Below are 26,524 nucleotides of genomic sequence, written 5' to 3'. Positions count from 1 at the left end.
ATTGTCCCAGGCTGGCAGCAGATGTGTGTCGATGTGTCGTATGTGCAATATCAGGCACATAATCCCTTTGGTCTGTAAAATCTGCTTCTGCTCAGACGTGCTGGAAAGTCAATCTCTAAGACAGCAGAAGAGGGGTTGGATTCTCCTGTACCACACACACATGTCCACAGATACTGAAGTGTCTGACTCTGACACATCCTAGGCACATACTCGAGGGATGGGTAAGCGATGCACCATGGGTCTACAGAGCACCACTACCATCACATATTACCATACATGGCTCTGCGCGTGTGCACCTCTGACCTGCTGAACTCTCAAATATACCCCAAACTCTCAAATACTGTAGAGATTTCATTGCTGAAAGGAGAAAGAGTACTCGTACAGGGAGCTGCAGCAGGATACTGCTATTCAGAGATGCCACTAAAAACTATCCCAACTTTGCCTACTCCCTGCATTCTTCATATCTGTCCTTCATACTCTTTCTTTTGTGCTCTTCTTTCCTCAAATGTTTTGATGTAGCTGTTGTCCACCATCTTCCAAATTGTTCCTCCTGAGCAATGCCATATTGGCATCCAGTTGGTAAAACTATTATCTTCCACATCCAGGCAGCACAACTTCAGTTTTATTTCCAGCATTCTCACCATCCTTCTTCTTCTTTCCAGGCTGACACTGTCATTTAAGCCCACTTAAATTCCCTTTGCAGTGCCACACACAAATATTCATTATTATTTTTTCCCACACTAAGGGCTGATAGCTACATCCTCAGTCTTCGTGACCTTCTCTGTTCTGGCCCTCTTGATGTTCACCTTGCCTTCCCTCAAAATGTCACAGCTAAAATTGATTCCTTGCTTCTGTTCTCCAAAAAAACACACTAAATCCTTTCACTTCTTCACCTTCATCCTCTTTGTCAAGTTCATGGCCCAATCTTTCAAAATTTTCCATAAAGCCACTCTTCTGGGCCTTCCTGCTCGTCTCCTTCTTTTCTCCAGATTCCCTGTTTCTCTTTCTTCTGCAGGAGGCTTCCTGGTGCGACACGGAATTCTTTTCACAGTGCCACTACACTGAGCTTCAAATCCTATAAGTTTTCAAGTTTTCCACAGATGTGAGCCATTTTCAGAGAATCAGGGCCATCAACACTATTTTCAGGTCTTCTCTTGCTCTCCTACTTATTCCTGCCTCTGGCATTGAGGTGTTACCTTGCGGCCAGATGCATACTCTCTCACTGCAGTGCCCCATAGAGATGCAGTGTGTGGGGTTGCTGGAGGAAAGGTCAGTGCCTTGCTCCTGCCCAAGTTAGCCTTGATGAGCTTACCTCAAAGTAAGGCAGAACTGGTCTACTTCTACCATTTGTTCTGTAGCAAGGGACCTAGCTCTCATCCTTAGCTGAAGATATCCTCTTTTGTAGCCTTTGCATGCTTCCTGCCTCCATTAGTTATTAGGAATAGAGGGCACTTCAAATGCCTGTGATACACCTGGCATTGTATTAGAATTATATTGAGGAAAAAAATCCCTCTGGAAAATGTCAATGAATTTATGGATTACATCTGAAGAGAGAAAATGTATAAGAATGAATTTGACCAAAAATTCTGGTGGATTTTTTTTCTCTGGAGAAAAAAATGGAAGTACCAGTGTGACCACATGGTACTGTCTGAGTAACTTTTATGGAACATAATTGCTCCTTCTATCCACCGTCCAGAGAACACTCATTCTTTAAATATCTCCGCCTTACAAATGGTGCTCAAGCTGGAACATGAGGCTTAGAAATAGTGACTGTAACCTAGATCATTTACTTGAGCTTTTTATTTCAGCTCTGTTATTTACAAACAATTTTTGCATGATGTCACCTGCCTCTGAAGAGCTTTGTAATTAAGAAGTGAATTTTGAGTCTCCTTAAAGGCATAACAGATTAGAAAGATCAGAGATGCCATGAAGATTTTTAAGTAACAAGAGTTAATGTGATTAAATGGATCACTGTAGAGTGAAGATTAGATTTCACAATTACATATCAGAATTAATAAACAAAAAAGAGTGCAACTATTTTATCTGTTTTATACTGATGATATAAGCAGGCATGCGTAGGGGTAATTCATTCAGATCTGTATCCCACAGTGCTTGCAGTGGTTGGTGATTTTGAGTACTGTGCCTCAAGTGTTAAGGTTTTAGTGCCCAGATAGGCAGGATAATTATACCAGAGAAATTACATCAAAAATTAGGGCGTTTAGAAAGGGCTAATCCCATTTGACCAATATCAGCCAGGATGGACATTATGTCCTGCAGCAAAAATTGTCAAATCATTTGTAATAGGTTTTCCGTGTTGCAAAATATGTGCAAGTCATAGCTTAACAGCAATGCTTGTACATTCTAAGTCTAATTAAATATAGCTTGTATAAAATATTATGATGCTCCATTCACATGCTTAGAATTTAATTAATTTGTGGATTACGTGCCCCTAATAATAAATCTTTCTCTGCAATCTTGGTCCAGAGTCTTATAAAAATGCAGAGCTCCTCTTCAGCTTTGAAAGCGTCTCTGTCACTGGCAGTGGTAAAGTTTACCGAGTCCTAAAAAGGCTGCCGCCTTCACATAAACCTTGATGAGCACTTTGTATGAAAGGTAACAGGCAGTGTTTATAAACTACCACAGGAGCAAAAGCACAGGCCGCTCTCTGACTTCCTCGAAAACTCTAAGAACCAGGTAGTAACTCTTGGCACTGCTCATCTGGTGACTAATATTAATTCAGTAAATAGTGAACATCACTTCCCAAGTGGAAAATCATCCAGTTTGGCTAAATGTACGTCCTTCTAGTGGTGCTCAGAGGATGACACTCTTCTCTTACTACCCGTTGGGATAGGAGTTCCTTTTCTAATCAGTGCATCCTGAAAACTTACTCCTGCCTCTTTTTGGGAGCTCGGGAAGCTCATTCAGTCAGTCAGATATGTTTTTAAACACTGTCTGATAGACAGACACATCTTGGAAAAACCATGAATATTTTGCTCAGAGGAGTAAAAAATAGGGGTCATGTATTTGGCAGGATTTCCCAGATTGTGCCATTATGGAATTATAGTCATGTTTCTTGCTAAGGATAGCAGCTGCCTGGAGGAATCCAATTAGGTAACTTGGCTATTTACCCAGCTAATCAGAAACCCTCGTGTTCCTATTTTTCCTCACTGTCAGTGATATCACCAGAAGGTGCAGCAAATGTGCTTGTCATAACTGTTTCCATGATCTGCAGAAACGTCTCCTCTTCTGTCAGCTTGGGGCTCACACAAAAACTCCCATTCTGGGGGAACAGCCCTGTTTTTCTTTTAAATCTGAAACTGCATGTCGCACTTGAAAAATTAATGACTGACCGAGTAAATGATGCCTGCTGAGGAGAAAGTTCGGTCAGCACGAGTTCGCCCGGAGGAGAGTGAGATGGCCTGGAGGTTGACACCATGCCTCAGGCTGTGGGCTGAGGTCTGGCAGCCACGTCCTCTCAACCTGGACCTCACTGTCCCTTATTTTCCTCTCTGAGACTAGATGTGCTAAAAGAGTTCACAAAATTACTGGATGTATTCATAGAAGAAAGACAAGCAAAGTTCTTCCAGTCAGTGGTTCCTGATGACAGACTCCACAGGCCCAACGGGCAAATTGCTGGCTGGCACAATATTCTAATACATCCCCAGAGATCTCTCTGCTCTGCCCTAGGCACCCACTGCCAGAAAAAAGGAATGGGCTGATAGGGCCTCTGAATTGACCTCAGGGATGAAATCATACAATCATAGAATCATTGAGGTTGGAAAAGACCACTCAGGTCATCCAGTTCAATGATCTGCCTATCCCACCATGCCCGCTGGCCGCATACTTAGTGCTACATCTCCAAATTTCTTGAACATCTCCATGGGCAGTGACTCCACCACCTCCCCACGCAGCCTGTGCCTGTGCCTCACCACTCTTTCTGAGAAGAAATTGTTTGTGCTATCCAACCTGAACCTTCTCTGGCACAACTTAAGGCCACTACCTCTCATCCCAGCTGCCTGAGAAACGCTTGCTCACCACAGAGCGCTGCTGCATGTGGTTGGTCCTCTTCTGTACCCTCCTGCTCTACCAACCCAGTATTCATATCAGTACAGTCACACCCCATCACTCACATCTTGCCACAGATCAGCAGCAGTGATTCAGCAGAACACCCTCAGCTCGAACACTCAGTCCTGGTTGCTCTCAGTCCTGCCTTGAGCAGAGAAATCTCAGCGTTATAAATGTGCCCAGATTTATTTCTGTTATTTGCCAGAGTTAGAAATATATGAGGTGATACAACAAACAGTTTTCACCAAGGCTACAAGAGGAGAAGCTGTAACTTCTCCCAGCTACAGCTCCATGGGGAAGAAATTTTGAAGCACGACACATAGCCACTTCATAAAGTCAACCCAAGCCCACAGGGAGCCAGCAGGACTTACAGGCATTGAGCTGGGAGCTGCCATCCAGCCCTGGCAGTCAGCACAGCACAGTTAGCAAACACGTACACTACTTAATATTTTGTTGTTGTTTTAGCTGCATTTATGTATCTTGATTGGTGACATTTGCAAGACACAACAAATCTCTGCTGAGTTGGACCCATTACTAACTGTGAACACACAGCTGAACTTAGAAAAATTCTAACATGGCAGAGAAATAAAAAGAGCAGTTCCCAGAACCATATGTGCAGAGATCATAGAATCATAGAATTACAGAATGGCTTAATGTTGGAAGGGACTCTAAAGATCACTGAGTTCCAGTCCCCATCACTGAATTCCGTAAGGGTTTTCATCAGCATTCAATCCCCATTCAACCAGAGCCCATCTTGTACTGCTATTGCACAAAATGGATCCAGAGACCTCACGGAGATCAGCTCCCTGCCCTTTGCCCAAGTCCATTTTCCTGTTCATTTCAGGTATAGTAGCTCAGTGTAGGATGAATGTTATTCCTCACAATGATCCCTATGGGCATCAGGTTGGATATTAGGAAAAATTTGTTCTTAGAGTGGTGAGACACTGGAACAGATTGCCCAGGGAGGTTGTGGAGTCACTGTCCCTGGAGGTGTTCAAGAAATGTGGAGATGTGGCGCTGAGGATTGGGGTTAGTGGGCATGGTGGGGACAGGCTGATGGCTGGACTATGTGGTCTAGAGGCCTTTTCCATAGAATCTTTTAAAGATTCTATGACTGTATGATTCTAAGCTCATATGGGATTGCTGCACCTCACTGGTTCCCAGCTGTGGGCATGCTGAGAGTGCTCCAGCATGGAGCAGCACATGGAAGGAGCACAGTGACTGCACATGGAAGCAGTCTTTGCCATTATCTTCCTCCCAAAATGCTGCTGGGTCAAACCCCCCACCAAGCACTTTGTCTGTCCAGCTCATCTCCATCCAGAACACAGGGAAAGTCCCCATGGGCTCAGAGCTGCTGTTACCAGAATTAGAATGGGGAATGGGAGGAGGGGCAGGAAATCACTAAACATCTGTTTCAGCAGCTGAGAGGAGTGCTTTGGTCTCTTAGCAACTATGGGAAAAGAAGCTACTGGAAATATGAGCTGTCTGACCAAGCCCACTGGCATCCTAGGAGAGGACTGTTGCTGCAGTGCTGTGCCTGCAGGCATGGGGAGAGCTGGTGGGGAGCCCAGGGAGCGGGCTGCAATCTGACCCACCTCCATCCTTCTTGGGAGGAGGGGATGAGCTCAGTGGCATCATGTGGCACAGCATGTCCCAAGGCAGTCCTATAGCCAGGAGCCACTCAAGTTTGCAAAGCAGAAAGCAGCCTGAGAGTGGGCACACTGGGCATTCTCCTTCCGAGGCACAAGGCTTGGCTGTGGCACCTCTCAAAGGTTGCTGCTTTGTGATCATTACCTCTGAGTATATGAAAAGTCGTTTGTGACTGTTCTGTGTGCCAGCCTCATCATTGCTTTGAAGGGTGATTTTTACCAAACGGTTCTGAATCTCAGGGAGTATCTGCACTCAGCAGGCTTAGGTTTTGCAGTTCTGTCCTGGAGCAGACATCTCATTGTTTTCCTTGTTGTGGAGACAGTGTTTAAATCATTTAAATTTATGCCTGGTGCTGACATCCTGGCGTGCTCACTGCTAATAGCTTATTTCCAGCCATACGAACAGTATCTCATTCATTCAGATATAAGTATGGGGGTGCTGACCTGTAGTTAATCCCACATATTCCTGACTTTTAATTTAATGACTATAAAATATTAATGGGAGCAGAGAGTGGAAGTCAGATCACCTTTCCAACAGCTTAGTGCCCCTGTCACCAGGCTACAATGTCATCTTTGATCTCATTTTTTCATTCCCTTTCTCCCAGTTTCACCTACAGGACAGGGAAAGCTGCATTTCACAGGAGACTTTAAAGTAAAGCAGTTGGAGAAAGGATTAAAGTTGAGCCAAGCTGTGCCAACTCCTGGCATGTGGTAAAACCACCAGGATGTTGGATATAAAAAGGGGATGTGCCCAAACCCCATAGAGTGCCAGATGCCACCTATGCTAGAGGAGAGCAGTTTTTTCCACAAACATGGACACCCATGGGCTACATTCTCCCCATAAAATAATTCAGTGTTCAAGGAGAGATGTGGGAGTGATGAGAGATTATAGCCCTCCCCTAGGGCATAGGGGTGCTGGTCACAGATCTACCCATGTGTAGGTCATGGGAGTCTTTAGTACTGGTCTCCAGCAGACCTGTTGGAGGGCGTCCAGAGGAGGGCCACAAAAATGATCCAAGGGATGGAACACCTGTCCTATGAGGACAGGCTGGGGCTGTTCAGCCTGCAGAAGAGAAGCTGTGAAGTGACCTGAGAGTGGCCTTTCAGTATCTAAAGGGGGTTAGTAGGAAGGAAAGGGTTTAGCAGTGTCTGTGGTGATAGGACAAGAGAAAAGGGTTTCAAACTAAAAGAGGGGAGATTTAGATGGGACGTAAGAAAAAGGTTTTTTACAGTAAGGGTGGTGAGGCACTGGCACAGGTTGCCCAGAGAGGTAGAAGATACATTCAAGATCAGGCTGGGTGGGGCTCTAAGCAACTTGATTTAGCTGTAGGTGTTCATTGCAGAGGAGTTGGACTAGATGGCCTTTGAGAGTCCCTTCGAACTCCAACGATTCTCTGATTGTATTCTGTGATTGTATGTATTCTAAGAAATTGCATCATTTTGGTGTCCTGGATGAGTGTGGTACTATCATTCTCATAGGGAGCACCGCCACTTTTGCTGATCAGGCTTCTGAATTAAAAAGTCATGTCCCACATGTGATGTCCAGAGAAAAATTGCATCCCGAGCCTCCAGCTCTCGGGGCGCACAGGGATCTGTTCCTACACATCCTTTTTGCGCCCTTTCCTCGTGTTCTCTCCTGCTCCATCAGCGCGCTGTGACTGTGTCCTCACAGCACCAGATCCGGCTGCTGTAGGTATTTGTCTGTCCTTACATCTGCGGATCTTCAAATGATGACATTTCTCTGATTATAAAGCTAACGATATAAAGCAATCAAAGCAACCGGGCTTGAAGTGCATTAATACTTATTACTACCTTTTACAATTGCAATTATGACTTATTTATTCTTTTAATTACTATCTGGTTTACTTTTCTGTACGAGGCTCATTTCTCTGGAGTACCTCTCTGACTATGCTGATCTATTTTTGCAGGAAAACGCAGACATTTAGTGAGATGGAAATTACTTCCTTATTATTTAAAATTAATTCAGCCCGTCAAATGAGCTCATTGCCATGCACAGCGCTTCCTCTTTAATTCGGTCTCAGCCTTTCCAGCGATTGAAATTCTGCACGGAGTTGATGTACATCGCAGGCGTTTTATACATATTAAACCCTACGTATTAGGGGGATTAAGGCTGCATATACATTTTAAAATAGGAATTATGAAACACGTTTTGCAGCAGGGATAAAAGAATGTCAGTTTTCTGTCGGTCTTGTAAACTGCTTTGCTGGCCAGGAAGAAAGCTGCAAGGATGCCTGATGGGAATAAAAGAGACTGTTGTTGGCTCCTGCAGGACTTCGAATTTTGCTAAATCAGGACAAAACTAGGGGAAATATTTACATATAAATAATTGGGATGCCAGTGCTTCTTGCTTTTTCCTCTTGGAATAAAGAATAAAAAAGAGAATGAAAAGCAGATGAGGAGAGAGGAGCTTGAAACTTGTGATGGAAATAGGTAGGAAAAACTAATAATAATAACGAGAAGTGCCCACCTGCCTGCATAAGGAGCAAAGCAAGGGGAGAAACTGAGGGAGGAGAAGGAACAGGGGTAACTAAGCTGCAGGGATGGATGAAGAAGAAAAGGAACTCTGAGAGGGCAAAGCCTGTGTTTCACTGCCTTGTAATCCACATGGCCACCTAGAGCCCGTGGTGCATCAGGTCACATGTTTGGAAACACCTCAGTGACTCACCTGCCTTGGGCTGCTGTCCTGGTCACTGTAGGAAGGGAGGGGAGATGAGGGAGAAGCTGAGGAAAATCCTTGTTTTCTTAGGGCACCAGAAAACACTGCCATTCCCTTAATGAGAAAAGAACCATGAAAAATAGAAGAAACAAAGCATTTAGTGCAACTGCTGTTTGCAGGAAGGCAGAGTGTATGGGGAGCTTTAGGTGTGACAGGCACCTCTGTCCCTGGGGACGGGATGGAACCATCATCCTGGAAACCATTTCTACACATGAGGCCAAGAAGGCGATGGAGGGCAGTCAGCGTGGGCTGACAGAGCTGGGAGCCTCGCGGGGACACACCTGGCTCAGTGCCAGGGAAAGCAGGGAAAGCAAGGGAAAGCAGGATACGTTGTTTATCTTGACTTGAGCAGGGATTCTGACACTGATTGCCTTTACATCCTCGTCGACAAGCTGATAAAGTGTGAGCTAGATAAGCAGTCAGTGGGGTGGATTGAAATCTGGCTGAACTCTTGGGCTTAAAGGGCTGTGGCCAGAGGCACGGTGTGAGGCTGTAAGCCTGTCACTGCCAGAGCACCACCAATTGGTAATGAGGTAAATGTCATTTCCTATCTGCATTGGTGACCTGGATAGTGGGACAGATACACTGGTGGACAATCCCATTAGGGGCATCCTGACAGGAGAAATGGGGGAATGGAAGCCTGTGCAGCTGCATATAGGGAGATGCCAGGCCTTGCACCTGGGGAGGTGGCATTCCCCCAGCAGCACATCCCAAGTGGGAAGCACGCCTGGACCCTTGCCTCTCTCTTTGCATTCTGTTTCAGGCGACTGTGAGTAGCTGAGATTCTGACACCACGTTAATTTGGAACAGCAAGGCACTGATTTTTTGCAGATTTAACAGTAATGACCGTGAACCATCAGGAACATTTTACATATACAGTCCCCAGGCTAAACAAAATGGGTTTTAATTTAAAGTATTTCATCTGCACGTTGTGAAACAGTATGGGGGGAAAAAAAAAAGATAAAGCAGTAGATTTTTTTCTAAAAGAAGAAAAGTCTGCCAACCCAAAATTGTGTTTAATGAAGAGTCAGAAATCTGATAAGATACAATTTTTGCATTTTGAGCATTTAATAACATTTTCTTGCACATTCCAATTTTATATTTTTTGAATTAAATTACAAGTAACATTAATTAATTTTCTTAATAATGCCACTCGGTTTGAAATGAGCAGTATGAGGGAGCTGGTAGCTGGAGGTACAGCACTCCCCTCTAGTGGGTGAAAGCTGCCCAGCCAAGTATTGCAGGACCTGCTGCATCCTGCTCGTTTGCACTGGCTGGAAACGAAAACTTTGCTTTTATTCCCACATATCCCAAGGACTGTGAGCTGCTTTCATCTTTTTGTGGTTTGTGAGTTATCTATGGTATAATATTTTAGTTCTGAACTATAACAGGAAGGAGAGAGGGGCACTTATGAGAGTCTGAAGCCGGAGAGACTGTGGAGTCTTCTTCTCTGGAAGTATTCAAGACCCACTGCTCTGCGACCCGCTGCAGGGACCCTGCTTTAGCAGGGGGTTGGACTTGATGATCTCCAGAGATCCCTTCCAACTTCTACAGTTCTGTGATTCTCTGATTCTGTGATCATATTTTTTAACTCAAAAGGCGAGTAGGTGATTCATGAAGGGCAGATCCACCAGACATTACCTTCTGGCTGCTGTGCCTCGCTCAGCAGTTCATCTACACCCACTTCAAAATCCTTAGCACTGGCATTTTCTTATTTCAAATTGTGCCTTTGTAATAATCCCCTGTTCTGCAAGTGAGAAGCAGCAATTTGGAGAGTTTAGGTTTTAGGGCAGGGTTCTGTTCAGTACAATAAAGACACCTTCTCTCCCAGAAAAAAAAAAAAAGAAAAAAAGAAAAAAAGAAAATCCAGCCATGTGTTACACCTGCGCTGTTTCTACCTACTCACTCCATCCTTTTTTGTTTGTTTGTTTTTCTTTACATAATTATGGTGATAGTTTTAATTGAGTTAAAAGAAGATGTTGAACTGACCTCCTCAGCAAGTTTCTCAGTTTTGTGATCCATCCCATCAATCCACTGAAATCAGAGCACCATCTCAGCTGGCACCATGTGCACTGAGTGCAAGCCACACATATTTGCATGAACCAATTTGTCTCTTAAAAATATTTCTTCTTGAGTGAAGCATAAATTGCCTTTACCCTAACATGCTATATAATGAATTGCATTTGAAATATGTTTATTTTTAGCAAACAAATGCTAATGGGAGCCTGCTGTTAAAAATAGACAGCGCAGTTGGCACAGAAGTAAGGGCTGGGGAACCTTTCCACTGATCAGTGGAAATGCCCTCTGTGTAAGTCATCTGGGAAGGAAGCACTGTGCCCCTGTGAAGGTTAGCCCTTCTGTCAGCTGCCAAATTGTGAGCAGTTGTCCCTCACTTGCCAGTTGGCTTACTAACAGCTTCTGTGGGACAGTGGCCCAGGGGGCTGTCCTAATGGAAGAGGAGATCCTCTATTCCTTTATCCAAATGGTTAATGAAAATATTTTAACAATATCAGACATAAAAGGGGTTCCCATGACCAAGTTAACACATTTCTTCAGCTGGATTGTGAATCACTGATCACCACCCTAAGACTGTACTTCTCCAACATGTTTTGCATTGATTTTCATAGCAGTTTATCTGCATAGTGTTTTTCAATGCTGTGAGAATGCTCTTCAGATTGTAGCCCTGGTGGTAAATACCAAGCACGAGATTTGCAGGCGTGATTCAGTTCTATTAGTAGCTTGTCTTATATAAATGGAAAATAGGTTATCCTAAAAAATGGAATAATTATATATAATATATACATATTAGATTGAATAAATGGAGAACAGGTGGAACACAGGCGCGTATTCAGACAGTTTATCTAATATTTCTTTTATACTTTCAACAGCCTTCCACCCAATACTGGTGGGGCTGATGTGATACAAGGTCTGTTTTAGTTGCTGGATGAAGTACTGTGCCAGTTCTAATCATAACTTAGCCACAGAAGTAGTCCCTAAAACCTCAGAGACATACCCACACCACCAGAATCATCCACGTGGCTCCTACTGTCAGTCCTGTCCACACTGGCAGTGTCTTCCCTCAGACAGGAGCAATGTTTTCCATCCACTTCTGGGGATGAGAAATCTTGTACTTGTATAGTAATCTTTCAGATAAATGTAACAGGTAACAGTCTACAGCAAGCAATTAAAACCCATTGGTTAGTTATTAAGGAACAAATTCTATTCCTTATGTCCTGAGGGAAATGCATCTCATAAAATTTCCAATTTTTATATAAGCAGACAGCACAAACCGTACTTTCCCTGCATGAAAAAAAAGCAGAATGCTGCTACTTAATGCACAGATGAATACTGATTTGGGTGCTTTATATAATAGGGAAGCAGCAAGTTCCACATATGAATCCATACTACCTGTCCTCTGTGGGGATCTAGCTGCTGAGTCCTCAAATAGCAGAGACAATGGAGCCATCGACTTACAGGAACATGCTCGTATGGAAGATATTGCTCATCAGTTATTCAGGAAAAAAAGCACAACAAACAGATGAGATGAGCTAAAAGGGGGGAAAGGATGAAGATGACATGACTGTACTGTTTCCTATGAGTTAAGAAATGTTGCAAATACTCAAGGTCTTTCTTTTCGTGTGAATCCCGTGTTGCACTTGGATATCAGGTCTCAAATAATTTCCCTTCCTATTCTTTATAATTGCCAAAAAAACTCCTTGCCCTCAAGAAACACGAGGTAAATAAGAAAGAAGTCAGATTTTCAGAAGCTTGTGTTTGTAGGTCTCCCTTGCTTGGGAGATCTGTGGCTCGTTAAGGCTTTCTGGAAAACAAAGACTTTGTCTCATATGAAATGTTGACAGGATTGTGATTCTCTCCTCTGGCATGGAACAAAAAATGGTTTTCATTTTTTATTTGGTTCTGTAGGTAGTTAGTGGAAAAAAAGCCAGTTCCCAAAGAAGCAAAGATCTTGTTTGTCAGAGTATTTCCTTTCATTTTCCACATCCCTCCCAGGATAACATCTTTGATGTGATTAAAAAGAAGCACCCGAGAAAACTTCAGTCTCAACAAATTGGTATTTTGCACCAAGGATTGTGAAAAATACAATACTTTTATTGTAAAGCTTCTGTGGGCAGAAGCCTGGGAATACCCGGGAAGCCTGGGAGACTGAAAATCTGGATGACTGCACCTTTTTTCTGCCTCAAAGTAATCAATAATGAAACTTTGCTATCAGTGGGTTTTGTGGGACATTTCAGAGAAGGAGGAAAACAAACTCATCTCCAGGCAGCTTGTCTTCCTTCTTGTGGATATTCTGTAGTCGTAGTGGTATTGAGTGACAGGAGGCGACAGTCAAGGAAAATGCCCTCCTTCCTGGAAGCTTTGGTTGAGTGAGCAGCAGTAGGGGTAGAGGTGTGAAAGGAAAAACAAGCAGCATTCACACATAAGTGTCTGGTAGAAACCTGCATGTTTTTAACTGTCTGTTCGCTGAGAAGGGGAATGAGAATACTTCAAAGCAACACAGCATGAACGATCATAGCAAATTGTTTCCGTGTATATTGCCAACAGGTCTGGATTTTTCCTACTATTTGAATTTGCATTAACTCAAGTAGGAGATGATTGTTAACTCTGCTTTTTGAAGATCTTATCTTTAATTAAGAAGTCACAAATTGAATTTATAGCAGGATGTCATACTTTAGATGCTTTAGGGTAATTCTGATAGGGTTATGCCATTGGGCTGTTGGCCATATTGTTCGAAGACATCTGTAGGATGGATTTCCAAGGATATCTCTATACTTCAGTGTACATCCCATCACCACTCCAACCATTATGCTCAGAGCACTTCTTTTCAATGAATAAGGCTTGAGAAAGAGCTGTATCTAGAATACTGAAGACAGGAGTTGGACTCGACAATCCTTATGGGTTCCTTCCAGTTGGGATATTCTGTGATTCAGTGATTCTCAAAGAAACACCGGGTGCTGCAGAAGCCATAGAGACAAACATCAAGCCCATCTCCAGGGACTGGAGATCCACAACTTAGGGAACAGCCATGCTTACTAAACTGTAACCATGGCTGAAGCCTTCCATAGTGTTGTTGCTCACACAGAGAGATCCAACACACTACCAGAGGTGTTTGACCTAAGCTGGCTGCTTGGAGTCCTGACCCTGCTCAGCAGCAGAGGGGAAGCAAGGAAGATGATAAAAAAAAAAAAAAAAAAATTGCCTTTTTCCTTCAATTTTTGCTTGTTTTTGCATTTACTGGGACTGAAGTAGTAGCTCAGCCCACTCCAAATGCTGGGAATTTTGCCTTTGCCACTCCCTGCCCCACAATTGCTGAGTTCTTAGGAGACCCACACAGCCTTTGCTCTCCTCCAGGGCCAGAATGATCTCAGAGGACATAAGAAAAAGACTCCAAATGAGAAGTTTCAGTGTCTGAAGCAATGAAATATTTAAACCCTGCTCTCTCTGGGATATTCATCATCACAGATTTACTTATCCGCTGCTCTCTGACAGCAGCGACTGACAAGGACGATGACAGCTGACATGTATTAACCCAGCCTCGCATCACAAGCCATCACTCCAGAGCAGAAATCCATCATTAGGATTTAAGCTCCAATGAGGTGTCTCACAGGGAAGCAGACAGCAAATGCAGGAGGCACCCGTGCTATAATTGGCACGATTGAGCCTTGGCTGTGGAAGAGGACAGGCCTGGCCCTGCACTCACCACAGTGCCATACCCTAATGGAGGAAAATGAGAGGGAACGATGGACAAAAGTCACTTATTTGGGGTAGAAAGCCCTTAGGAGATCTTTGCTAGAGCTGCACAGCAGGGTACTGCATTAGCACCCGCACCGAGGGCTCACAGTGCTGTGAAGGGCACAATTTCACTGCTCCTCAGAGAGTTCTGCTGGGGGTATAACAGCACAGACCAGACTCATTTTGTCTTTTCCCCAAATCCTCCCTTTCTTCAGCAATAACTTTCATTTCTGAGTAAATCTACACGAGTGTCACCTTTACTTAATGGGCAGTGCTGAACTATCACTGGGGAAAGGGTGACTGATCAATGAGTTCTGAGGAACCCAATGAAACTGGATGTTGTTTTGAGGTGGTGAGTGAGTTATTTCCTCTCCTCATCAGTCTTTCCAGTCAGGCTGGTGGTTTTATGACTCCTCCCTGCTGTGAAGTTCAAACAGCTTCTGTATTCATACCTTCTTACAGAGAGGCTTGGAGACGCCATTCAGAGCTGCAGCAAATCTGACAGCTCTCCTGCACGCTCTTCAGCAGTTTCCCAACACAGCCCTCCCTTCCTTTTCTGTGCAGGGTTTCTGTCTCTGTCTCTGTCTCTGTACTGCTGAGCACTGTTCTCTGAGCTGAAAGCTCTTTAGAGAGGGAATCTTCTTTTCTTACGCAAGACTGCACTTAGAACTTCTATGGCAACTAAAAAAAATGTTTAAGAGAATAATATAAAATAATAATAATAATAATATATCCTGATACATATCCTGATATATTGTCCAAAACCTTCACAAATCAGTTTTTGCAGCAATCCTGCAGGACAGCTTGAAAGGAAAGATGAACGTAATAATGCTGCTGGGAGATCCCTCAGGACATAGGAGGTCTCAGGTGCTCCTTGCTGCCTGCCAGGCAGTTCTTCGTGGCTGATGGTGGTCACCAGAAGCCTCTCCTTCTCTTCAGATCCTCGCTTTGCCATCCCCAAACCTAGTTGAATTTCATTGAGTCTCATGGAGATATTTTAGGGCAATTTCACGTAAGGAGGAGTTTTACTTGTAACCACATAGCTTTGGGTTACATGAGTGTTACGCATGGCCCCAAACATTCCCTCTTTTTCCAAAGAATATATAGATAGTTGATTAACATTCTTATTCTCAAATAAGCCTTTAACTAACCATTAAGCTGTGGTTTTGAGCCTAGGACTAACGCTTCTCCAGATAACTAACTTCCTGCTTCCCACAAACGCACAGTTTGGCAACTACTTCTCACCAGGGCAGGCAGAGGAACTAGCAGCTCATTAGTGGGGTTGGGATGCAGACCCCAGGTTCCTGCAGCCCTGGTGCAGTGTTTTCTCCACATCGATAGGCAGGAGCCATCCTGGGAAACACCATGCAGTGCATCAGCTCTGGAGACGGCTGTGAGGAGTGGTGGCACCTCATGGGAACACAGCCCTGTAATGAGCCTTGCATATTTGTTTCATATAAATCTTGATTGCAGTCAGAGGCACCAGGAAAAAGCTGCTGCACTCAATGCTTCAAAATGAATAAGCACTCACTGAAACACTCATCCTTGCTGAAAATTCCATTTTGCTGAAACATTTGTCCCAGTAGATGCCAAAGATCAAGAGATGTAATCAAGAGCACAAGTTTTAGGGTGGGGATGTCTCCTGGTGCCGCAGACACCAAGGTAGGGAAGGCTGCAGCACCAGTCCCCTCAGGTCAGGTCTGTGCAGTGCTCCCAGATTGTGCTGGCCAAGGAGGAGGAAAATTCATTTCACACAAAGAAAAGACAGTTTAAAAGCTTTTATTATTCTGCAGCATTAAAGATTTGCCAGCACTGATATTATTTGCTATGGTTTCCAAGATGCTTACACTGAACTTCTTGTAGTTGTCTTAATGAAGTATAACATTTGAAAGGCAGCAAATTATTTCAGAAAATTTGATGCATAGAAAATTTCCTTTTAACATACCAGAATGGCCAGCAAATTGTCACAGCTCTGCTTCTTTCTAATGGGGGAAAAACTCATTATATGAACTGGAAAAATATTTGGGGAAATCCAATCTCTTGAAACAAAGCCAAGCTCTGTTTCCTCTGCCACAGTAAAATCAACCACGCCGTGGTGATTTCCTCACTCAGAGGTGCTGGCTGGCACCTCCATGGCCCTGTTCCATGTCCCAGATTTCCATCAGGGCAGAACCCCTCCACCCCACCACACACACAACATGTACAATCTATAGAATCATAGAATCATTAAGGTTGAAAATATCACTAAAGTCATCAGTCCAAGCTGTCAATCCATCACCGCCATACTACTAAACCATGTCCCTCAGTGCCACATCCACATGGTTCTTGAGCACCTCTAAGGACGATGGCTCCATCACCTCCCTGAGCAGCCTCACCACTGCTTCTGAGCAGAAGTTTTTCCTGATATACAAACTAAACCTCCCATGGTGCAACTCAAGGCCATTCCCTCTCATCCTGTCACTGTTACATGGGAGCAGAGGCTGCCCCTTCCCTCGCCGCAATCTCCTTTCAGGCAGTTGTAGAGAGCAATAACGTCTGCCCTGAGCCTCCTCTTCTCTTCCAGACTGAACCATCCAAGTTCCCTCAGCTGCTCCCCATAAGACCTGTGCTCCAAACTGTTTCCAGCTCTGTTGCCCTTCTCTGGACATGCTCCAGGGCCTCAATTTCCTTCTTGTAGTGAGGGGCCCAAAACTGATCATAGCACTTAAGTTGCGGCCTCATCAAAGCTTAGAACATCACACAGCCTGGGCATGGTGCTGGTCCTGATGAGCAGCTCTCCCCAAGCTTGGCCTCAGCCCCACAGGATGGTTCTGGGCTCCTTTCTGATTTCCTTTCTGAAAAAGTAGAGCTTTGTAGCAACATCAGTAAGATTTGTTTTCCCAGGCTGAAGGTACGCTGACATCAGCTTCTAATGCTGTCCAGCACAGCACCAGTAAACTCCTGGAATATACAGAACTAGTAATGCTCAATACAGATCTATTATAACCAAAACGAGGAAAACATAAAAATATACAGTGAGAATCCAACTGTTTTCAGGCCTCTCTGCTCAGGGCTGGGTATTAGTCCGACACGGCCTGGCCCTCAGCTTGGTTCTCAGTAAACAAGTACAGATCAAAGTTCCCAACAGCTTTTAAGTAAAGCTGATGCGGAGCTTTCTGAGCAGTCTGATCACGCAGCTTGGAAACTCATGAAACAAACAAAAATACCTACAGATCCTCTGGGTTCCAAGAAAGAAATTAAAAAGCAATGCCAGCAAATGTGTAGAATACAAAGAAAGTGCAATGTTTTCTCATTCAACAGCTAAAGAACAGGAAGAGTTTAGGAATCACTGCTCAGGGACTCCTGTTCAGTGACAGCAATTTATTTGACCATCTGGGTAAAGAAAGACTGCAGCAAACCACAAGAGGAAATAAAAATAGATGAACAACAAGTCACTGATTCTGCTTGACTTGAGCCTACAACTCTGTGGAGCAGGAAGCTGCTTCAAGTGAAAGGCGGTATTGATGAAGGCATTTCAGCCTCTCCATCCTTCCAACAACAGACCAGATCCCCCATGCCAGCAAACCTGTCCTGAGACGTGGCTGTCATCCCAAACCCCCAGCAACATCAGCAAGTACAAAACACAAATTGATGAGCCTTCTGGAAAGGATCCATCAGAGGAAGGAGAATCTCTCTGATGCCTCTTGAATTTCTGTTCTGAAGTGAAAGAAAGCTCTCTGGGAGAAAGAATAGGAGGCTTTTTTGCTGTGTTTGTTCATTATGATAAAAACCTTCCTTTTCTCACTAGGCACAGAGCAAATATTGAAATGGAAGAAAGCACTTTCCACTGTTTGGCTGGAGCTGGTCCCTACATCCCAGCATTCCAGCACCCACGTTGGCACACAGCCTCCTGCCTCGTTCAGTGCTACACAGTAGAGCAGTGGCAGTGCTGGCCCCCAGCTGCCCCACTGAGGAACTCAGGAGCTGCTGGTAGCAAGGCAGAAGAGCTGTCACCCAAGGATGTTTCCATCAGCACAGACTGGTACTGACAGCTGACAGGGATGGCAGCCATGATGTTCCTCTATTCTTGGATAGGTCTCTCTTCCCTCTGCCTGTCACTCTCCTCCTGCCTTTCTCACCAATGCACATGCATATGTTGTACTTTTGGAGCCACTTTTCAAACCAGAAGGCCACCTGAGCCGGGGATTAGGCAGGTTGGCGGAAGAAGCTTGAAATCAGCCCCTACTTGGGGCTTCAGAGCCTGTCATTGCCATCTGGTTTTATCTAGGTTCATTTGAAAGAGAATCCTGTTAAAAGGAAAAAAAAATCTGTCAGGCTCTGATGAGGTGCCTTCTTTAAACTAACACAGGCGCTGAAAAAGTGCAGTCAAACTCCACCTGCTCAGACATGAGAGTTGGGCAGAGAGGAACCTGTCGAGGTTCAGCAGGGGCAAGTGTACAATCCTGCATCCTGGGATGCAGAGAAGGGCAACTGCATGCATCATAACAGGTTAGGGACTGATCTGCTGCAGAGGAGCTCTCTGGAGAAGGACTTGGGGGTTCTGATGGAGAGCAGGTTGGTCATGAGCCTGCAGTGTGCCCTTGTAGCCAACAAGGCCAATGGTTTCCTGGGATGCATTTGAAAGAGTGTGTGGCCAGCAGGTTGAGGAAGGTGATTCTCCCCATCTACTCTGTCCTGGTGAGGCCACAGCTGGAGTGCTGTATCCAGTCCTGGGCTCCCCAGTTCAAGAAAGACAAGGAACTGCTGGAAGGAATCCATTGGAGGGTCATGAAGATGACTGAGGGCCTAGAGTATCTCATGTATGAGGAAAGGCTGAGAGACCTGGGACTGTTCAGCCTGGAGAAGATTAAGAAGATCTTATCAACACTTATGAATATGTAAAAAGCATGTGTCAAGAAAATGGGACCATGCTCTTTTCGGTGGTGCCCAGCAACAGAACAAGGGGCAATGGCACAAATTGGAACATAAGCTCCATACAACTATAAGAACAGATTTCTCTACAGTGAGGCTGACTCGTGCCTCACCTACCCAGCCCCCTCCCTGCACACCTGCAGGCCCACCAGCCCCTAAGCTGTGCTTCTCATCCTTTGAATTCAGCCCTCCTAGGATTGTAGAATTGTAGAATCGTTACAGTTGGAAAAGACCACTAAAATAGTCTAGTCCAACTGTTGTGGAGGTGAAGCCTCAAGCTCACCTCCGGCAAAGCCATTCTTGCTCTGTGAAAGCAGCCCTGAGAGTCAGCCTCACGCCCCAACAGGACTAAAAATACCAGCCCTCAAGCTGTGCTGACATGAGTTCTCTGACAACCTCCTACAAACAACTAATCTGCAATTGCCTAATAATTTGATATTTCAGGATAAAGATCATCACTGCATGGGCAGTAGCTTCTCTCTTCACGTTTCCATGCATGCTGTTAGTTACCACACAGGACAATTACAAATCCCATCGTCCAGGATTCCCACATCTCACTCTGTCCGTCTCAGATACAGGACTCCAGTCTCCTCTCATGGTCTGCAGCACTGTAGGACCCCACAGGTGCTCACCAGTGCTAGGAACCATCAGAGGATGGAATCAGTTTCCCATGCCTGCCCAAATGCCTCATTCTGAGAGCTGGTGTTATGTGAGATATTGTTCCAAGCCCACCTCCCACCTCCTATCTTCCATCTTCTTTCTCCACCCAAACTTGCTCCTCACCTTCCTCAACTCTTCCATCTGGAAAAGAAAATGAACTTGAATAAATCAAGAATACAAACAGGGAAACTGCTGAACCCTGGGCTCCAGACCTAACTTCCCAATATATCTCTCCTTTCACACTTTGGCACAAGATTATCAGACTTCTTTGTTCCATTTTTTTTTTTTCTTTTTTTTTCCAAATGAATTTCTCTTAAAAATCACATTTTTTCTTGAAACTTTTTTTTTCTTACCATAACAGCTTCAAAACACAGAAAACATATTCAAAATTTAAAAAAAGCCAGAAAATAATAATGTATCTCATTCTTCTCCTCCACCTCCCCCCACAGCAAACAGAGCGCACTGCCTGCAACCAAACAGCCTCTCTGCACCCACAGCACTTTTCTCCTGCTTTGTGTCATTCTCTACATATAGCAGCAGAAAAAGATAAAATAAAATACAGTGTAAGAATAGATTGGATTTTGAAATTACAAGGCAGGCACTGGTAGCATGGAGTGCAGCTTTAGGTCTGCAGTGTGCCTGCAATGCACAGGGTTCCTCCTTGTGACTGACAGCGTATGAGTTGTTTATGGCTGTAAGTAGTACACAGATACCAAGAGGTCAGCAAAAGTATTCTGACTGGATTCTCTTTATCCATTTTTCTACTTCTTCCTGGAAAAAGGTCTCTTATAAGATGCCATTCTTCTGGTGTAGTGGTTCATTTCCACCATTATCTCCCTGTGGCCCTGGAACTCTCTTCTTGGATGCTAGAAAAGCCCTTGTGCAGCCATGAACTGAGTGAGTCTCCTGTGGGCAAAACAGACTGGGCATTCTTTCATTCAGAGCATTTAGAAAATTCATGAATACTTCTGAAACCATTTCCCACAACACTCTGGGAAATTTAGACAGCATTGTCTATGGGATGCATCTCCAAAAAGCCCATATTAGGATTTTGGCTTTGACACCAGGACACTTATGACTTTGGAGAGGAACCTGAGTTGATGCCTGACTGTTTACACAGCATGGTATTTGCCCCAGGGTGGCTCTCAGGGTAATGCATAAGAACAATGCAATGCAATGAGGCCAGGGCAAAGGGTGCTCCATGCACTGTGCAGGACAAGGCATCCACAACAGGTAAGCCAAGGAGGACACACATCTATGTCTTCCTCTTCGACACTAGAAAAATAAAATCATTCTCTCAGACCACCCAAATAACTTTTATCATGTACATTGAAGGGATTATTTTCAAAGAAAGAAGATTCCTCCATCTGCTACCAGACACCAAACACCATGCCAGCCTCCCAGAGATAGAAAATGTTTCTCCGTGGGTTGGAGGAACACTGTGGAGGTGCTGGGAGAAACCTCTGGTCCATTCAGCTGCTCATTAGCTCAGGAGATCACAGTAATTGATTGTATTTGGAGACAGCAATAAAAGATTAATGCTCAGAAAGTTGCTGTTTTCTAGAGTACCAGTCAAATAAACAGCAAGGAGATTGTTTAAATGTAGCTGATGATGATTAATGGGGTGAAGTGTTAAGCCTGCTGTAGAGAAATTGTATTCTGACCTGGAAGGTGCCTTCCTCCATATACTTACTATCAAACAGGCTTTAAGGTAATGGCATGTAACTGACTCCATAAAATCCAGTGTTCTGCACCTTGGGAGGGAGCAACCACAAAATCTTAATGTCCGTTTTTATCTTCAAAGAAATAGCAGTGTCCTCTCCCTGAATGTTTACCTGAACACTAAAATGCTGTAAATCCCTCGCAGGATGAATGTAACCCAGATCTGCCATCAGCAGGAGTGCCTTCCCTAAGAGAACATCTCAAATACGAGTAACAACGCCCTGCCAGGATGTCAGGATGGCAGCCCCTCACAGCCTTAGACAGAGAATTTAATAGCACAGTGCCTGGATGGTTTGGGCAATGGGGCTTTCACATTGATGGCTTTCATTACCTGATTTCTAGGCAGCAGCAAGGAGTCAATCAAGAGCCCATGGGGTAATACAAGTCAGACTGAGAGATGTTGGATGTGAATGACTTATTTCCACTTTATCAGCTAGGCACCTCTGGTAGTTACTAAATGACATTTCTGTGTGTGTAACACCTGTATGCCAAATTTGTCAAAAGAATAAATAAAGGGCTTGGCAACCCAGACGCTGCTACCATCCAAACACTGAGTATTGCTGGAAATCCAAAGAACACTGCTAAGGATTTGCATAACATAGGCACACTATGTTATGATTAAAAAGCAAGTGAAGTAAATGGTTCCTTCAGTTCTATTAGTTTTACCTTGTTCGTAGGAATCTAAGGACATGTGCTCCTCACCATGCAACTTCGGCTTTCCTCACCTTTCTGTTTCACCAACTGTGGATTGTATAAGAAAAGAAACAATACTTATGATTCTTGGATGGTTTATTTCCTAGTTTCTAGCATCAGCAATATCAATTAAAAAGATTGGGGTTTTTTTGTTGTTGTTTTTGTGCGTGTGTGTGTGTGTGTGTATGTGTGTGAAATACATCTGGATTATAAATAAATGCTGAACATGGTGGGCTACAAGGAATCAGAACTTTCCTGCCAGGACCAGCTTTGCTTGAAAGACATCAGTTCAAGAATCAATGGGAAGTTGATGCAGGAAGCAAGTGTGCAGGGCCACAGGGAATTAACTTCAATGGGAATCAATGATCCGTTTTCCTGCTCCAACATGTTGAAGAACTTCTAGTTCTGAAACACTTTGTTCACTGTCATTCCATGGTTAAATTCATTCTTTCGTTTTTAGAAAAAGAACCGTGTTTTCCCCTAAGTTCTAAATCCCAGCAGCCTCCCATAGTGGGCACTGTGTTAGGATGAGTCCAATGGCATGATGGAGGTACTACTCCTCTCCCTTGAGCTGGGCACCAGCCAGCTACACCTGTACTCTTTGGTCAAAGCCAAACGCCAGCGCAGTTGCATTTTGGCATTCACTGGCACCTGCACAGCAGCACCTGAGGGCTTAGCAGGGTCAGCCACAGCACAACCATCCCCTACAGCATCACCATATATTGTTCTATCATGGTTACAAATGTGGATGTGCTCAGAGGAATGAAAGATTTATTGATACAGAATAGAGATGTCAGGATTATAACATGGTTCGCTGCACTCCTCCAGCAAATTTGATTCTGGTCTCGTACACATTGTGTCTTTATTTTCATATCCTTCAAAATTTAAATGAAACAATGTCACTATTTTGACCTCTTGTGTTGATTTGCTGAAAACTGATTTTTAGGGCTTCCAGACTACAAATCATCTCTATATTTGAAGATTGAACTTGCCATTTTTCATGCTAAGTGGAAATACCAATAATGAAGTGTGTGCAAATAGTGCTCAGATGTTTGGCCTGAGCCAAGTGCATGCAGTGTGAACGCCTTTATGTCGGCTGGCAGTAAACCAACTTTTCTCTTCTCTCTGTTTTGCACAGTCCTTCTAAGCCAATCCTCACTAGAATGAGCACAAAACAAAATGAACAACAGCTTTTGTACATCAACATTAAAACGGGAAGAAGCTTGGGAAAGGGCCTCCAAGAGAGAAGAACGCTGACGAGAGCAAAACCGCCTGATTGGTAAACGCTACCTTCTAACATAGACCAGCCAGACGTGGAAGGGATTTCTAGAAGAGAAATGCAATCATGGATTACACACCAGCTCATTAGAAACTGTTGCTGAATACAGCATTCGGAAGACATGCATGAAAAGTCACATTTGGGGAATAAATTAAAAGGGGTGTAGTTGTTGCTAGACAAACATATGTAAAATATATGCATCAGGAGGTTTGTAAATGTCATTTTTTTTATTCAGACAGAAAGCAAAAAGCTTTAAAACCTTTCACAGTAGAGAGGCAGTTAACTCCAGACTATTCCTATCCCAGTAGCCAAGAAGCTGATAGGACATCTCTTAAATAAGCATTTATAAATAGACTCTGAATGTCTCCATCATCTAGTGGAAAAGCAAAACTTTTAATGCTACATTTCTGCACTTCATTTACTTCAGTGTATAATAAGTTGACTAAAACTGTAATGCTTCTCAATTTTTATGGCATATCTGCTCCAATTAATCTATGTCTGTAACAAATTTAAAACTGAGAAATTATTTCTGACCTATAATCTAGTTCTATGAAGCATACATAGTATAAGATATGTCTGACTGAATATCATCATGCTATAATTTCCCAAGCAACATAGAATTCTTTGCATTTAAAGTGACAAAATATAAGCATTTGATTTCTTTTTTCATAGGAAAAAGCAATTTACCCTTTAAATGTACAAGGTACCTGTAAGGGCATTTCTGTTCTTTCCCCTGTTCTGCCACACAACTACAGGGGAAGATCTCTGGCCCCACTACTGCCAATCAGGCTCGGTGATTAAATGTCCTTTATGGCCTTAACTCCACGCACCAGTGAAGAGACAACAAACAAATGCCCACTGTGGACAGTGGGGCACAGGGGTGTGCAGAGCCCAGGGCTCCCGTCTGCAGGAGCCGCCCAACGGGCACCCTCCTTCTAGAGCAGGAAACAGATGGAGACACAGGGTACTGAGAAAGACCTGGGTCTGAGCACCAGGCAGAGAGCAGCCTGTGCTCATCACACCCAGTGCCACTCGCAGCTCCTCGTGGCATGGCAGCAGCCCCATCCTCCTCCTGTCCTCTCATGAGTATCAGAGGAAATGGCTAAAAGCATCACTGCTTGTTATTGTCAGTCCTAGACGACGTGATACATTGAACACATGGCAAAGCATGAGTTAAAGCTGATTTTTAATGATGAGCTGCACAACACAAAGTATTCAAGAATTTAGTGCATAGATCTCAGAAAACTAGTTTTATCTTTGATTGAAAAATCATCTTCAAGCAAATAAACTCAAGGAATTATCTAATCACCAAGGTAGCAGTGTGGCACTGCTGATTTTAGAAACCAAACACTGATGTAGATGGATGTCTGCAAATAAATTTACATGTGAATCTAGGGAGCATTTAAAAATAGATATAAATAAATGATGTTTTAATCTAAATCTGCTCTTGTAACTGTGTGTAGGAGACTCCCTGACCTCTACAGGACTGGTGTTAGAGCTGGTCAAAAATGGCACCCAACTCAACCAACCCCATAAATGTAATCTAAGCACCTGCTGCTGTGCTGAAGTGCAAAAAGAAAAACAAACAAACAAACAGATAATTGGTACATGAGCCTGTATGAAATCACTGAGGTCCCAGTTCCAAAAGGTTTTCAAATTTGTGGTCAGTCCAACCAGTGGCAGGTGGGACACACACCCCTCAAAGGATGGGTGCATTCAGGAGCTCCCATTCAGTGGTGTCTTAGCAAAGCCTGCCTTCAGACACTGCTCGTGTGTTGGCCCACAGACACACACATCTTAAAAGGCTGTGGAAGCTCTGCTATCTGGATGTGCTGTTGTATCACCATCTTCTTTCGTTCCTTATGTTTACCTCTATCCCAATTATTGCAGTCGCAGAACTTTTGCTGTGACAGAAATCACTGAAACAGGGTTTCTCAGTCATGTATTCTTTGGTTATATAGCACTAAGTTTTGCATCATGGTGACTGTGAAGAAAAAGTGCTTTCTAAACCCACAGGAAGTTGCAAAAAGTGTAATCACAAGTCCCTGCAGCCCAACAAGGACAGCTCCACCAAACTGTACCATTTGAACACAAACAGGAGACTTACAAGGACATGCATCACTAAATGTTGGTTCAGTATGAATAGTATGTTTTACCTTTTTAAATGTAACTGCTTTCCCATTACTCTCCATTGTAACTTGTCAACTGTAATTTTTTTTTTTAAGTCAACAAAAACTGTAAAGAAAACTGTTGGAATACCCGATTTTCTGTAAAAATAATAACAACAATAATTTTTGTTACTTTAAAGTATGCTTGGTATTAAAGTACCTAATAAAATTCAACAAGGAATTTTGTAGCATACTAAAATAAAGTGTAATAGTGCTTTTCTCCAGCTCACCTGTGGTAACGGCTGCTGTTGTTGGGATTACTGTCCTCCTCCTGAACACAAGCCTGGCCACCTCCCACATACCTGCACCTACATGGATTCCTATGTTTGAACAAACCCCATTCCCTTAACGAGCACAGAGATCTTTGTGCATGCATCCGATTTATGGGCAGAGCACCCTGTTGGTAAATGGATTGCATCCTTTGGCGCCTGTCTGTATTCCAGTTACTTTGTTGGTATCAAATTTTACAAAAAGGGACAGAGGATTGCAAAGTATTTAGGAGTTAGCTATAGCGAAATAACTGTAGCAGTTAACAGAGTAGGATGTTGAAGTCCACATTCCAATTGGCAATGCATTGTGATTATTCCTAAATACATTGGAACCTCCAGAAAGTGACTGGAGTAAAGATCGGAAATCGATTCTCCCTAATTTCAAAACATGAAATACACTGAAGGCAGGATTCCTGAAGCCATCAAGGGCTGTCGTGGATGGCCATCATCCCAGGACTTGCACCAATGAGAGGGGGGTACTTGTCAAGGAGTTGTTGAGTATCTCCATGGTGCTGACGCAGTAGTGTCTGTGTTTGGGACTGATCTAGAAATGGTTGTGATTGGGATTTAATTATTCCCAGTCCTTAATACTCTGCTGTATTTGATGAGATCAGTAGTCT

At 43.7% G+C, this 26,524-nt stretch overlaps 1 protein-coding gene across 3 annotated transcripts in view; it reads left to right on the top strand.

Annotated features, from left to right (window-relative positions):
• Positions 1 to 25,864, top strand: part of LHFPL3 (LHFPL tetraspan subfamily member 3) — a 234,177-nt gene extending 208,313 nt beyond the window's left edge. For all 3 annotated transcript variants that reach the window (XM_052680920.1, XM_052680922.1, XM_052680921.1), the window contains one exon: positions 23,327 to 25,864. In XM_052680920.1, coding sequence (XP_052536880.1) covers positions 23,327 to 23,355 — 29 coding nt within the window. In that variant the 3' untranslated portion in view covers positions 23,356 to 25,864. The remainder of the gene's footprint in view (positions 1 to 23,326) is intronic.
• The last annotated feature ends 660 nt before the right edge of the window (positions 25,865 to 26,524 follow it).

The sequence above is a fragment of the Tympanuchus pallidicinctus genome, unplaced genomic scaffold, assembly GCF_026119805.1.
Source record: "Tympanuchus pallidicinctus isolate F22 unplaced genomic scaffold, pur_lepc_1.0 scaffold19, whole genome shotgun sequence".
Taxonomy (NCBI): Eukaryota; Metazoa; Chordata; class Aves; order Galliformes; family Phasianidae; genus Tympanuchus; species Tympanuchus pallidicinctus.
This window is presented reverse-complemented; position numbering and strand designations above follow the sequence as displayed.